Source organism: Chrysoperla carnea, chromosome 1, assembly GCF_905475395.1.
Source record: "Chrysoperla carnea chromosome 1, inChrCarn1.1, whole genome shotgun sequence".
Classification (NCBI taxonomy): domain Eukaryota; kingdom Metazoa; phylum Arthropoda; class Insecta; order Neuroptera; family Chrysopidae; genus Chrysoperla; species Chrysoperla carnea.
The window spans coordinates 8,458,997-8,475,859 of record NC_058337.1 but is presented as its reverse complement, the minus strand read 5'-3'; the positions used below and the strand labels follow the sequence as shown (position 1 = coordinate 8,475,859).

General features: G+C 28.3%; 1 protein-coding gene across 1 annotated transcript in view; it reads left to right on the top strand.

The window, feature by feature from the left end:
• Positions 1-621: 621 nt before the first annotated feature.
• The window catches only part of LOC123290651 (long-chain fatty acid transport protein 4), a 29,172-nt gene continuing 12,930 nt past the window's right edge, over positions 622-16,863 (top strand). Inside the window, exons 1-2 of the mRNA XM_044870910.1 lie at positions 622-703; positions 9,688-10,204. Coding sequence (XP_044726845.1) covers positions 649-703; positions 9,688-10,204 — 572 coding nt within the window. The 5' untranslated portion in view covers positions 622-648. The remainder of the gene's footprint in view (positions 704-9,687; positions 10,205-16,863) is intronic.

The window sequence follows — 16,863 nt, the reverse complement described above, 5'->3', positions numbered from 1 at the left end:
TATTCCTTTATGCGACTATTATTTATTTATTACCATACATAAATATATGCATTTTAATAATAATATTTACTTCCAAAAAGATTAAAATCAACTTGGTTCTAATTTTTTTTCGAAGTATAATTAAAAAAATTTTATTGCTTAAAGAAAGTTTAAAAAAATAGGAAATTGAAACCAATGCATTTTTTTGAACCACTCTGTATAATCGTTTAACATTCAATAATTTTGTTATTGTTATAAAATTTGTAAGAATCTTCATCATTGTTCAACATATAATTTAGTATTGATAGATAGACAACTTTAAATACATATTAGTAATGCATTAACATATGTACAATGAGAAGCATTAAAGTCAAATCAGCTAAAACAACCTTTAAAGTAATTTTTTAAATTATCATAAATTTAAATACAATACAAATTTTGACATATTTTTATTTAATAAGCGAATGATGATTTTACAAAATTATTTTGTTAATCATGCATAATTAATAATTCCTTTTTTTTGTATAATTTCAGGATCAAAATGGAACAAAAATCGATATAGATTTTGCGAATAACAATAAAATCAGTGAAAAAGCAAAAAATTGTTATACAGATGAGAATTTTAATAAAACAGTAATTTTAAATAATAAAAATGAATTGAATTCAAAAATGGAAAATTCAATTGTGATTAATGCAACGGATATACTGAATAATAAAACAAGCAGTAAGTTTTTAATTTTTTTACTTATTTTTGTGGTCTTGTATGATTAATTAACCTTTACTTACCACACTGGGTCTATTTTAGCATCTCAATTTTAAGTACTTAAAGCTAAAAGCCGGTCTACTACACCATTTCCCAATAGTTGAGAAGTTTAACCACCTTTCAAACCTCTTTGCGTAACGTTAGAGTCCTTAGTAGATTTTTAGCAGCTGTTGAAAAAATGATCTGGATCTGAATGACCCAAGTGTGGTAAGTATGTTTGAAATTGATTTTTTGGAATAAAATTTTTTTTAATGTATTTTGACTTTAAATTTGAGAAAAAAGTGTATAATACATGTTTAGAAACGTTTCAATTTTTTATAAATTTAACAAATTATAATATAACAATTATATAATATTTTAATAACGATAATTGTTTATTGGAGCGAAACTTCTACACAATATTACACCAAATATGTAATTTGTATTGCATAAACAATAACAAAATTCGAATGAATATAAAATTTGAATTCGAATTTACAAAGTTTTTCTTAATATAAATATTATCGAAGATAATAAATGAGAACTCTAGGATATGTCGAAATAAATTTCGATTTTTGCCCCAATTCCTAGCGGGGCAAAAATCGCCACCAAATTAGCAAAGAGTAACATTCACTAGCTAGTTCTTACTGATGATGACTACTTGGTAGTCGAAAATACGTATTTTAAAAATACAAAAAACTGATCTAGGAATTGGGGCAAAAATCGAAATTTATTAAGTTTTTCTTATCAGGAATAATAAAAAAATACTATTTTTTAGGATGTTTCATTCATTTTATATTAATTTCATATAAATTAATAAAATAATAAGATTTTGAATAAATATAAGATTCCAACAGCTGAAAAAAAGTATTTCATCTTTCATCTCAGCAATCATTCTCCAAAATAAATATACTTTTTGAAAGATCCATTAAACTTAGTATTAAACTAAAGTAAACTTTGTTAAATTTTTAGGCCTTAATATTGAGTTATGAATTTTTTAATAAAAGAGTCATTTTTCTCAATTTTTCAACTTTGATAATATCCTCTATAGTATAAGTTCTTTCAAGATGGTCATGGAATCACCAAACTCTCTGTATATGGAATAGCAAATTGCAGTACGGGCAAATAGAGTTTTTAAATCTAATTTTTTGAGAACAGTCTGAATAAGATGTAACGCGGCTCGTTTTGTCCGTAATTTAATTTAGAAAAAAAGCCATACTTTTAGAATTTGCTCCACGACCCCTCTTCCATTGTAAACCTCCAAAAAACGGTGAACCTATTGTAAAACATAAAAAATATAAAATAAACCTATGTAAAGTGTTTTCGGGGTCGATGAATCCAAATGCAAGCTCAAAAATTTGATATGGCGGCCGGAAAATGCAGTTTTTTGCTTAACAATTAACAGGAAAATAGTTTTAAAGGGGTTTTTGAGATCGCTAAATCCAAATCTGAAGTTAAAAAATGTGAAAGTTCTAAATGGTGAACAGAAAATTCTATTTCTAGCCAAAAATACACATGTCGCTACTTTAAAATAATAGGCAGTAATTCTAACAAAAAGTTAAAAAATTTACGCTAACCAAGAGGATTTCGAGGTTGCTGAATTCAAATCTACAGTTGAAAAATTCATTACAGCAGAAAAACAAATTTGGAAAAATAAAAAAATTTTTTATGATATAAATAGAGTAAGAGCCAGCGCCTGCCAGACAAACGTTAAAGTATAAAAGCTGAAATTTTTTTTGCGTATTCTCACTGGTGTAGGGAACAATCTTTGGGGGCTACAAACCTTGGCTAACGGTTCCTTCGGTAGGTAGCAGGTAATCAGGGGCGCAGTACCCGAGCTCTCTCACGTTAAACTATAAAAGCTTAAATTTACACAGAGTGTTCAAATGACCATTTTAAGTCAATATTGAAAAAGACAGAACAATCCGAAGGGGCTAACACTCCCCCAGACGTGGTAGAAGGTCAAATGCAAAAATACACAATTATCTGCATTTTCTTCCATGATTATGAACTTATTTCACTGCAAGAGTTATTTTTTTATTTAAATATGTTCAGTATCACGTACTGAATGTAAATGCACAAAATTCGTTACAAAAATAGGCGGGGGGGTTTTTCCATAAAAATAATAATTTTCTTGATCTGCCTTTGAAAATCCTAGACCGATTCTTGGTGCCATTATATTCTTCACTTTCAGAAATGATATAGTATAGACAATATCCCTTTAAAGTTGATATTAACGATATATTAATACGACTGTTGACATTGTTTTATTATCATTGCTTGTCGAATTGACGTCACAGATCACGTGTGCGATGGAGTCAAAAAAAATCGTTTTAAATTATTTCAAATATTGTGACTTTTTTACAAATTGTTTTTTCATAGTGTTTTTATTATTAAAAATGCGTAATTTTCGAGTTACATGCTCTAGTCGACCTTTATTTTCATAAAAAATTAACAAAAAGCTTTTCTGTTTTTCATGAAAAAGGTCTATTGATTATAATACTTAATTGCTATATATATTTTGAGTTTTTTTTTGTGATATATTTTTCTTTATCTTTGGTAATTGCAAGGGTTTGACCTTTATAATAGGCTATTCTACTATATTTAAAAAAGGACTTCAGAATGTTGATTTTGCCAATAAAAAGTCACAAAAAATTTATTGGAAAAATACACACGCTTTTTTGCCAAAAACTTAAATTAAATTTTAAACCTTTTTTAAACTATCAAAAACGCGGGCATCCAATTTAGTGACGTAATATCGGTATCATTATAGGAAATAACACAGATAACTTTGACAGATATATTCATAGACAACTAATTATAATAAATATAAATATTTATTATTTATGGATATATTTTACCCAGCTGTCTACACTGAACTAACTGATGGTCTATGGTTCATACCGATATGACATCACATCAGGGCTTACCCGCGTTTTAGGTCACGTGATAAATAGTTTAAAAATTACGATTTTTAATTTTAATATTATAAAGGAAAAATGTGCTTCAGCGCAAAATTATCTGGTATGCTATCTTTATATAAACCAAAAGCTATGTAATTTGTTTTATCTACATTTAAAGTTAAATATTTATTACACATCCATTTCCTTATTGATCAAGTTGCTCAGTCATTTTTGATTGAGCTTCAAACCAGGTTTTACTCGAAAATTTAATTATTATATCATCAGCATAGGCAGCCAAGCAATTTTCAGGAAGTTCTTTAAAAATATCATTCATGTATAAAATGAAAATAATAATATCAGCCGCGGCATTGCCTACTCCCCCTCCAGATTATTTCCCCTCTCTGAAATGTTTCTGATTTTGAATAATATACAAAAATAATCATTTTGAAAATAAAAAATCATCAAAATCGGAGCTGTTATTGAGGATTCCCTAAGCATGGCTATTTTTATACCTTGCATATATGGAATATACAAAGCATATTAAGTTTAGTCCCAAGTTTGTAACGCTTAAAAATAATGATGCTAGGAAAAAAATTTGGTCATAGGTGTTCATAGAATCACCTAATTAGTCCATTTCCGGTTGTCCGTCCGTCTGTGGTCACGATAACTCAAAAACGAAAAAAAATATCGAGCTGAAATTTTTACAGCGTACTCAGAACGTAAAAAGTGAGGCCAAGTTCGTAAATGAGCATCATAGGTCAATTGGGTCTTGGGTCCGTAGGACCCATCTTATAAACCGTTAGAGATAGAACAAAAGTTTAAATGTAAAAAATGTTCCTTATCAAAAATTAAACAACTTTTGTTTGAAACATTTTTTCGTAAACATCACTGTTTACCCGTGAGGGTGCCAATTAGGCGGAAATTTTATAATATGTGTACAAACTATACACTAAATGTCGGTCGGTAATGCAGAAACCTATAAAGTCATTTACATATGTACTATACTTTATTAGTTATGTATGTGTCACATGTTTGTATGTGTTATGTGATAAAGAAATCAACACTGACTATGCATGGTATTTCAACAATTAACTCAGTCAATTGTTTGTTTTCACTTGTATGTATTTCTTTATCCAACTATATGTTAGAAGAACGATCTCTTTAAAGGGTGACTAAGGATTAACTATTTCTTCTAAGCCAGCTCCGGTACTACCTGACTTACATAGTAACCATTGGACAAATTACAATGACACTACAATTGAATGACATTTCGAAATTAAAAAGTTTTCGATACAATTCAAATTTTCAGCAAGAAATATTTAAATAAATAATAGAATATGCCATAAATATCAATCAAAAATGGTATGAAGATGATTTGTGTGATTTTCTTAAAACTTTATGTAAAATAGAAATGTTTAATCGGTAACTATAGTACATAATTATTTAGTTTTTAGTAATACTACAGGTAATATAGAAACTCATTACTCTTGTCCATAATGCACTAAATTACAGGAGTTATTTTATTATTTAAATAGGTTCACTATCACGTTCTGACAGTAAACGCACAAAATCCTTACAAAAATAGGCGGGAGAAGTGCCTCCATTTTAAGGAAAACCGTTTTAGGCTATATCTTCATAACCGTGCACTTTAGACCACAAATGGTAATAACTTTTAGATAATTAAATTACGTACCTTTTTTGTAAAATAATTTTTTTTGTATCACAACCGTTCTGACTTATACAACTATGACGATTTACTTATTGACTATTTGACCATATGTCTTCTAATATTAGTTTAAACAAGAAAATGATAATAACTTAACTTTTAAAACTAAAAATTTCCTAAAACATTTACCTACCCTGAGCATTTTTTTCTAAAATTAGTATTTATGAAGTTATAACACGTTTAATGTTGCAACCACCGGGTGCAAGATTCCTAAAATAGAAGTTTCCATAGCGTAATGATAAAAATTCAATAAATATATGGTAAATGTTAACGTTAGTGACAAACTTAACAATAAATAGTTTGCCTTCTTCTTGCTGCAAAAGCAGCGACCCCCTCCCTGGTGGAAAAAATATTTGAAAAAAGAATAAGTCTTAGGAAACTCTGAAAAAGTCTTAGAAACTTTAAAAAAGTATTAAGAACTCCGAATAACTCTGAATTAGACTAGTCCGAAACGTTGAGAAATTCAAAGTTCCCAAGACTTTTTCAGAATTTCTTCTTCTTTCTTCAAATATTTTTTCCACCAGGGCCACCCCTTGAAATGTTTTTTTGGGATAACAAAAAAAAATTGACTAATAAGATAGGAAATTTAATTATCTACAAAAAAGGTTATTACCATTTTGGCTTAAAGTGCACGGTTGTGGGGTTATAGGCGGCACTTTTGCTCTATAAATTTGTAAGGATTTTGTGTATTTACATTCAGTACGTTATAATAAACCTATTTTTAGAAAAAAATAACTCCTGGGAATTAGTGCAAGAAATAATTCTCAATTATCTTTAGCTGTAATAGAATATTAAACGTTTTATAACGTCATAAATATTAATTTAAGAAAAAAAAGTTTCAAGCAAATGTTTTAAGAAATAAGTTATTATCATTTTCTTGTTTAAACAAATATTAGAAGACATATCGGTCAAATAGTCAATAAGTAAATCGTCTTAGTTGTATAAGTCATAAACGGTTAGAGATACAAAAAAAAATTAGTTTACAAAAAAGGTAGGTAATTTAGTTATCTACAATAAAGGTTATTACCATTTTTGGTCTTGAAGTGCACGGTTGTGGAAAACGTCTAATCGGGTTTCCTTAAAATGGAGGCACTTCCCCCGTCTATTCTTGTAATTTAAGGCAGAAAAATTTTCTCTGTAGTCTGAAATATTAAAGTCATTTTTTAAGTTCATGACTTTATTCTGCTTTTGTAAATTTGTAAAAAGATAACATTATTATTGATTACAATACCTACATATTATATTAGTCTTATATCTACTCAGCGGGATTATCGATATTATAAACCGATTAACCGATAAATAATTAATAAACAGCAATAATAATCGAAGTTCAAATTGGTATAGAAATTCTGGTCGTAAAAATACGTGTGATAGTTTGTTCGATTCGGAATATTGTCTAGAAAATCTACTAGAAGCATATAAATATATAATGAATGAATTTTGTTGACTTCGAGTTGAGACATAGTTATTGAAATAAATACAACGATACTCGAAATAAAATTGTATGACAAGAAATTCTATTTAAAAAACTTAATTAAAAACAAGTGGAAACAAACAATTGACTGAGTTAATTGTTGAAATACCATGTAAAGATAGTGTTGATTACGTAATCGTTTGTTTATTATACCGTCTTATAAGTAAAGAAAAATAGCCAAAATATATTTTTAAGGAGATATGCCTTGAATAATGCTAGAAATTTCAATAAAGCTTTATTAACACATTTTTTTATTAACAAAGTTTCCAAAAATCACAAAAAATTCCTAGATCATCGGGCTTTTTATTATTATTTTATCGTTCAAAGTTGGCTGAAAAATGATGAATCATATAGGTTATCCTATATATTTTCGAGAGTGTGATAAAAAACTATCTAAAATATTTAGACAATCTTATAGTTTATAATAATACCATAAAAATATAACTTTGTCGATGATATAAAAACAAAATTTTAATTTAATTATTAAATTTCGAAGATCCATCATTTGATGTACAGAGACGACTATAGTTAGAGTATTGATGATTGAATAGCGATATCTATATTATCAAATTTATAAGCATCACTTGCACACAATATATTATATATTTTTGTAGTTGCGTGGTATTGTTTAAAGCTAAATATAACACATTATTTGACTACAAAGCATGTATTTGAATTATACATGGTAGAACTAGACAATAGTGTAGGGAAACATACACCTGTAAAAATCGTAGATTGAAAAATTTTATATAATAAATATTAAATACAGTTACAATAATAGCCCTGAAGCCCGAGACAGTAAAACTGCACTTACACGAATTTCGAAATTTCGCATATGAATATAAATAATATAATCAATGCTATGTAACGGTATGTACAATATGGACAAGGTGCGCCAGGGTTTATCCTGGCAGAAATATTTTTTGCCAGGAACTTTTTTATTTTTTACTGGTGTGACAGATATGATATTTTGGTCAAGTTTTGAGCTGTCACACCGAGATATTTCCAAAGTAGAACTCAAAACAAAAAATTTATAAAAAAAAAGTATTTCCCCGATAAGGGTAAAATTTTATTGGCTTTATATATTAAAAATCGATATGACAGACCTTTCTGCCACGATAAGAGCTATCACACGAAATTTTCCTGAAAATAGATAAAAATTTGAAATAAAACTGTCTCTTACAAATTAATTCCATCAAAGTGCAAAATACTTGTAATCATTAAAAATATAAAAATTTATTTCTTCCGGGATAAACCCTGGCACAACTAGTCCGTATTGTACCTATCGTTAAGTAACGCCAGTGATGGATTTAGGGCCTAGGGCGGCAGAATTTGAAGGGCGGCAAAATTTATGAAATGCCAAAATTTTAGAGTCACAAAAAAGTAAAGACAATCAATTATAAAAATTGGTTCAGAATAGTTTTTGTAAAAAATTTTCGATAGAAAATATTATAATCCAATTCATTAATCTACTTCTAAATCTGTGTGGGTAAGATGTTAATTTTTTAATCGATCAATGATATTCTTTATCGAGTAATGTTCTTTACTTTCTGTTCCTTTAGTGAGATTAATCTCACGTGTATGAAGCATTTTAAAATTATTTAATCCAAATGACTTCTCAATTTGTTTTTAATGTGAAATAAAAATACCGAAGATTTGTATGTCCCTGATAAAAAAAAAGAAGTATGGAGACAAAGAAAAAAGTATTGAAAAGTATTGGTTTTCTAGTCAATCTAATACTTTTTAATACTTTTTTCTTTGTCTCAATATTTTCTTTTATTCAGAGGTATTGAATATCGTTGTAATTTTCATTTAGTACCAGAACATTTTTTGTTTATAAACATAAATTTTTTTGATAATTTATCTGAAATAGACACGAATGAATTAAAAAATCTTGCCAAAAAACTAATCAGTAAGTATTCTGATGATTTGGAAGAGACGTTAGGCAATGAATGCATTTATTTACATTGTCAACTCAAAGATACCTTGGCAAATATGGAAGATGTACGCTCTGCACAAAAAATATGCAATGTATTGCATTCACGGAATCTTCGAGATGTTTATCCGAATGTGGACATTGCTCTCCGTATTTTTTTGAGTATTCCGGCTACAAATTGTTCAGGAGAAAGATCTTTTTCTACTCTTAAAAGGGTAAAAACCTATTTACGCGCAAGCATGGGCCAAGATAGACTTAATGCACTTGCATTACTGCCTATTGAAGCCCAACTAGTCCAAGAAATTAATTACGACGACATAATTGACGTTTTTGCACGGACCAAAGCCAGGAAAAAGAAATTTTCAAATTGATTAATATTAAAAGAAATATGAATTATTTATCTGTCTAAAGTATATACATATATATATTTATCTGTCTTGTTTATCAGTAATATTTAAAAAATTATATTTCAATAAATTAAGTTACTTTAAAAAATAAACTGGATCAAAATTAATGAAATTCATTCCATCAAAAAAGGCGGCGCATCGAACGGGGCCTAGGGCGGCAGCAAGTCTAAATCCGCCACTGAGTAACGCATTGATTCGTATGTGAAATTTCGAAATCCGTGTAAGAGCAGTTTTACTGTCACGGACTTCCCGCTTATAATTCATTGACTAAAACATTCATTCATGAATACTTTAAGAGTACTTGTTATCAAAATAGATACAAATTCCATATAAGTATATATTGCTCTTATCACACGAAAAATTTGACACTTTCCCTATACACCCCCCCCCCCAAAATATTGTTCTACTTGATAACAATTAAAACTCGAATAAGTTTTTCAAAAAAATTCAAATAATATAAAATATTGATATTTGAATAAAATAATCTTTGAATAACAAAGTGACTTTTTAAATTTTTCAGTTATTGAAGACGAACACAATAATATTAATAACGCAATTATACAAATACCACACGACAACAACGAAGACAATAAAGTGGAAGGAGAAACACCTTTAGAACAGAACTTAAGTGTGGTGGATACTACAACAAATCATAAAAACACCAATAACAGCATTGTAGTTGAGGTCGATGAAGACTTAACAAATAGTAGTAATAGTAACAATAACAATAATTTACCCGCTACAATCGTTCAACTTCAACAACAACAAAAAGAAACAGTATTAACAGATACATTAAATTCAACAAAAACATCAAGTAATAGTACATCGATTAAATATCAACGTGCCTTAGTGCGTGCATCATTGTTAATTATGTTATTTTCAAGTGTTTTAATTGCGTTAGTTGCATTAGTATGGTTATTTTTTGGACCAATTGTAGCTGCATTATTGATATCTGTTGCTGGTTTTACATATTTACTATCGAGTGGAGCTTATAGATGGTTTTATGTTGCGTTTATGACATTACCTAGAGATTTAAAGTAAGTTTATAATCAATTTTATTATATTCAATTTTTCCTTTAATTCTTTTTTGTTCAGGTCAAAAGTGTAAATACGTATATAAATTTTTTTTTCCTATTGTTTTTTATTTTTAAGCAAATTCATGTTTTTTTTATTGAATAGAATAGAATATTCTTTCATTCGATTACATTATGTATACTTTACTTTCTTTAAACATTCTTATAAAAAAAGAAGTGTAATATTTGTAGAAAGAACATGATAACTTTCTCTTTTATTTAAGAAGTATACTTAAATGCATCAACAATATTCAGAATTTATGTGAATAGAGAGAATTTTAATAAATATTTGTTTATTAAAATTAAGTAGTTTGTCCAACCAAAATACTCTTTTATCCAATTTCGTGTTCTTTTTATTTTTAATTTGACGGTTATCAATAGGATACTTTCGATAAAAATTAAAAAGCGTAATTTTTAATCTGTACATCACGTGACCTAAAACACGAACCGCCATGATGTGACATCATATAGGCAAAAATAATATCTAGTAATTATTAATTTGTTGTTTTTATCAATATTACGTCACCAAAATGACTGACAGCGTTTTTCCGAGGATAAAAATGTTTTAAAATTTAATTTAATTTTATGGCAAGAAAGCGTGTTTATTTTGCCGAAATATATTTCTTGTAGCTTTTTATTTAGAAAATCAACATTTTGAAGTACTTTTTCAAATATATTAAAATACCCTATAGTTTCATCCCCATATTATAGCGAAAACCGCATAATAAACTGAGATTCACGATTGATTATGTCTATTTTTTCACTTAATTAGCGCTCCATCTTCTATTTCAAAAACGGCCCAACGTATAAAAAAACTTTCAAATAGTATCTCAGTTATACGTACCTTAGTGCAGGGTCTATATTTATAAATATAAGGTATTAAATAATTATTTAAATAGTATTTAATCGATAATTAAGTAAAAAAAACCGTATAATAGACAGGGTCAACCGTGAATTCCAGGCTATTATGCGGTTTTTTCTTAATTATACATTAAATACTACTTAAATAATTATCTTATATTTATAAACATTGACTCAGCACCCAGCACTGAAGTACGTTAAGCTGAGTGCTCCATCTTCTGCGCCCTCTATTTCACAAACGATTCAGCGTACAAAAAAAAACTTTCAGGCAAAATTTGTAGAAAATTTTATCTTCTACAACTTTTATAAAAAATGTTTATAAGATTGAAGGAAAAAAACGAGATATTCACAAAAAATTGATTTTCGCGACCTTAGACCATGCATATCTAAGAACGCGCACGCGTGAACATATGTGACTTTTGAGACAACATTTTTACTATCAAAATAAAGGTTTATACAAAAAAATCAGCTTATTCCGTTACATTCCGAAGTTAATTTGACTGAGATGATCGGGTTATTAAGAATTTATGTGAATAGAGAGAATTTTAATAAGTATTTGTATATTAAAATTAAATAGTTTGACCAACCAGAAACTCTTTTATCCAATTTCGTGTTCTTTATAATTTAACGGTTGTCAATTGTTTCATCCCCACTCCTGTACGTAATATATCAATTCAGAGCGTTGATTTAAGAAAAGAAATAATGAAAATTAATTAGATTTTTTTTCTAATTTGGAAAAGTTTTAATTTGTGTTAACTTCTTTATTAATAATTTTTTTCTTTTTTGTGTTTAATTATTATAATAAACATTTTTATGACGTAGAGTTTCAAGTGGACTTTTATAATATAAATAAAAACTTGGTTTTTTTTTTTTAAATACTTTATTTGATTTGAAATTTTTATAAAATCTATGAAGGCCACTGTAAATATATCATGGAAAATTAGAATGAATTTACATTAAAAAAGTATAGTAAATGTAGTTATAATAATTGTTAAACCGGTTTTGTCTGTCAAGTGAATAATCATGTCATTTTTACAAGATATTATATGTTTAATTTTACCAAAATTTGGTATTGTCTAGTACGAATCGACGCACGAGTACAATCAACTATTCCATCTCAATTTTTATACCATGTATATATATGAAATATACATAGTATATTAAGTTTAGTCCCAAGTTTGTAACGCTTAAAAATAATGATGCTAGGAAAAAAATTTTGTCATAGGTGTTCATAAAATCAAATAATTAGTCCATGTCCGGTTGTCCGTCCGTCCGTTCGTCCGTCTGTGGACACGATAACTCAAAAACGAAAAAAGATATCGAACTGAAATTTTTACAGCGTACTCAGGACGTAAAAAGTGAGGTCGAGTTCGTAAATGAGCATCATAGGTCAATTGGGTCTTGGGTCCGTATGACCCATTTTGTAAACCGTTAGAGATAGAACAAAAGTTTAAATGTAAAAAATGTTCCTTATCAAATACTAAACAACTTTTGTTTGAAACATATTTTCGCAAACATCACTGTTTACCCGTGAGGGCGCCAATTAGGCGGAAATTTTATTATATGTACATACTTGATTATCAGTTATGTATGTGTCACATGTTTGTATGTGTAATGTGATAAAGAAATCAACACTGACAATGCATGGTATTTCAACAATTAACTCAGTCAATTGTTTGTTTTCACTTGTTAAAGAAAATATTACTAAGAATGAAAGAAATACACATTTTAATTGAAGAAAGATCCTTATGTCAAAGAGAGGTTATCAAGTCAGTATAATAAAATAAAAACGTAGCCTTGAAAAAAATAAATACACCATGAAAAGTTTAGATGCTAATAATAGCACAAATATCATTAGTATCATTTATAATTAGAATGTTGGACATATTTAGTGAAAGTTCTCCAGCGATTCAACATCTAAACAAGATGCGTTTAAATGCTCCAAAAAGAAGCGAATTTGTTTTACTTTTTATATCCACAACAGGAGAAAAAATAATTGACATAGTTAATTGTTGAAATACCATGTATAAACAGTGTTAGAAGTGTTGAAAGATAGTCACTCTTACACACAAAGTCATAAGTGTATCTTTCTTCTCACTTCCTCAGTGGGTATATTATATGCTATAATCAAAGACGTGCATATATATACAAAACATGTATACTTGATACAATACAATACATGTATACATCATATACAGAATGTTCGATTTACATCTAGGCATATAAATATCACGAGTACAGACAGAGTACATCCGTTAAGCAATGCATCTAAGTAAGAGGTATAATAGGTGTTATATGAAACTGTAAAAGTGACTTGTATCGTAGCTTATCTGTAGAAGTTCATCTATTCAACTAAGAAACTCCCACTCTCCAAGCGTCTTACAACTATCTCAACGCATATCGAAGCTTCAACACATGTATATTTTACCACTCACTTTGATGCATTGCTTAACGCATGTATTCTGTCATACTCGTGATATTTATAGATGTAAATCGAACATTCTGTATAATGTTCTTAACCGAATTTGCGCCCTCACGAGTAAACAGTGATATTTACGAAAAAATGTTTCAAACAAAAGTGGTTTATTTTTTTATAAGGAACAATTATATTTAAACATTTGTTCTATCTATAACGATTTACGAGATATGTTCTACGGACCCAAAACCTTGAGTTATGTTGTTTATTTACGAACTCAACCTCACTTTTTACATCCTGAGCACGTTATAATAATTTCAACTTGATATCTCTTTGCTTTTTTGAATTATTCTAATGACGGACGGGCGGAGAGACAAACGGAAATAAGAGATTTTATGACTAATTAAGTGTTTTTATGAACACCAAAATTATGTTCGTATCATAAATTTTTTTATGCGTTACAAACTTGGGACTAAGGTGTACATTGACTTAGTGTATCTTGATATATTTCATATACAGCGTGTCTACTTAAAGTTGGCTTCATATATCATTCATATTTTTATTATGTATAAGGTTTACAAAAAGAAGTTATTCTTTGCAGGGTTCGAGGATATATATCCGATATATATCACGTGAATTTTTATGATATATATCAATACAAAAATGATTTAAAAAAATTTAATATTATTTAGTAATTTTTGGCGTTTGTTACCGTATTTCTACTTCCCAAATTATGATGGCATTGGAGTAGAGTTAAAACCTACTAAATACTAAGCTCAAATCGTGTCGTGTCAGAAAAAGTGCGTTACTAAAGAGTAAGTTTAAGTAAGATTCAGAATCGGAAGATGATCTAGCTTTATCTTCCTTGCAGTCAAACCAAGCACAATTATGAAACGACATTTTTTTTATTTTTTATTTGATAATTAACAGTTTATTACGAATGACTGATGACTGATTTGATAATTAAAAGACTGATTATACTCTAGAGTTATTATTTGTAATGTTTATTGTTTTGTTGCCTAAGTGTAGGTATGACCATTGACTGATAACAATTTCTAAAATTGTTTTTTGTTTTAGAGTTGATTTTTATTTATAAAAATTTTATTATTTTTAATTGCTTTTGCCTGATCTAGAAGAATATTTTATGTTTTGGTTTCCTTTGTCTGATTTGAAGTGCCTAAGTAAATAAAACCTTTAAAACATTTTAGTTTTTTTTTAAATATCAAACTTTTGATATATATCGGATATATATCAAAAATATCCGATATTTTGATATTTATAATAAATATCGGATATTTTCGAACCCTGATTCTTTGTAAAAATCTCAGCTTTTGAAAATATTAACAGTCAGCTAATCACTTTTGTCATAGAATGTACAGGCTGACCACACATTGAAAAATGTTAATGGTCGTTTTGAAATGTAGACCATTTAGAACACATAATAAGGGAAATGGTTAAAAAAATCACTTCGGAAATACGTAGGAGTGTATTTAAAAAAATTTTGTTAAAGAAATGTATGGAACGCGAATATGGATACGTTGAGGCAAAAACGAATTGAAGATAACTGTTTAGGAATGAATTGTTAACGGTTGGGAATGTTTTGACCACTTCAATTTTAAAAATTCTACTTATAAAACACGTTATCTGTTATTTCACTTCGTAATCTAACGGAATAACTTGAATTTTTGTACAAACCTTTATTTTGATAGTATAAATGTTATCTCAAAAGTCGCACATGGTAACGCGTACGCCAAGGTCAAAGGTTGCAAAAATCAATTTTTTGTGAATCTTTTGCCTTCAGTCGTATTAAGATTTTTTATAAAAATTGTAAAGGATAAAATTTTTCTACAAATTTTGTCTGAAATTTTTTTTGTACGTTAAACCGTTTGTGAAATAGAGGGCACAGAAGATGGAGGACTCAGCTTAATGTACTTCAGTGCTAGGTCAATATTTATAAATATAAGATATTTATTTAAGTAGTATTTAATGAATAATTAAGGAAAAAACCGCATAATAGACTGAGATTCACGTTTGACCCTGCCTATTATACGATTTTTTTTATTTAATTATCGATTAAATACTATTTAAATAATTATTTAATACCTTATATTTATAAATATTGACCCTGCACTAAGGTACGAGGAAAAATTATAAGGGATACAAATTCAGCTTATTCCGTTAGATAACGATGTTGGCTAGTTTTTTTTTGACTAAGATGATCGGGTTATAGTATTTTTACAGGATTCGAATTTACAATTTGTAGTTTAACTCAGTCGTCATCATTTTCAGAAAAAAACTTAAATATTTCCATTAACCGCAATTTTTATTATGGTTTAACATTACTACATGTACGTATTAATATATATTATATATGACTGCAATAATTTCACCGGAAAATTTACTTGTGGAAAAATTAAGTTTAAATTGGAATTTTGAAAAAAAATATTAATCAATTTCTATAATTCATTTCAATTTTTATACCATATACATACAGTGTGCGGTTTTAAGATGAAGACACCCTCATATATTCCTTATTTATTCGCTCCGTGCGTGAGTTTCGTTTCCATAGTAACGATACACTACTTTAATTATAGAATTGTATGGATGCATATATAATTGTATGGATTGCATTTAAGACTTACATTGAAAATTTAATATTATTGTCTCACAAATTTAAATAAATAATTATGATAATTTACATTTGAAAAATAATATTTGTGCAATTTGATTTCTTATTTTCACAATTTTTAATGCATTAAGTTTAATTAATTCGTGTTTTACAATAATTTTAATTTGACATTTCTATAACATTAACATGTAAAGAACTGCAAATTAGTAATAACAGCCCCCTTTAACGCCAAATTTTTTCACTGGAAGCGCTGGCATCGATTTTATTGTCCCTACCATGACTACGCACACAACGAATAAGAAACATTTTTTATATTTAAACTTTTGTTCTATCTCTAACGACTAGATGTCCATTCGCATATTACGTATTTCACTATGTCTATGTTTTTAAATTTTTGTTTATTAATTTTACAAGGCCTTGGCTCTTACCCTCTTTGTTTTACGCTGTGTTGATTACCGGTCCAACAGTATATATGGTAATACGGATCAATGAAATCGTTCCATTATGTTATGTTGTCTTAAATTTTCAATCTATTTTTCTCAATCATACAATAAACCAACCTTTGCATTTGTCGTGCTTCATATAAATTGAGTTTTTATGCAAATTTTAGTTGCATTTTGAACCGTGGGATGCTTCGTAATATCGTAAAAAGTAGCTGGGAGGACAGTGTGAGTTTTACATGCTTTGACCCTCGAAATAACGAACTTTGCAGCTGTT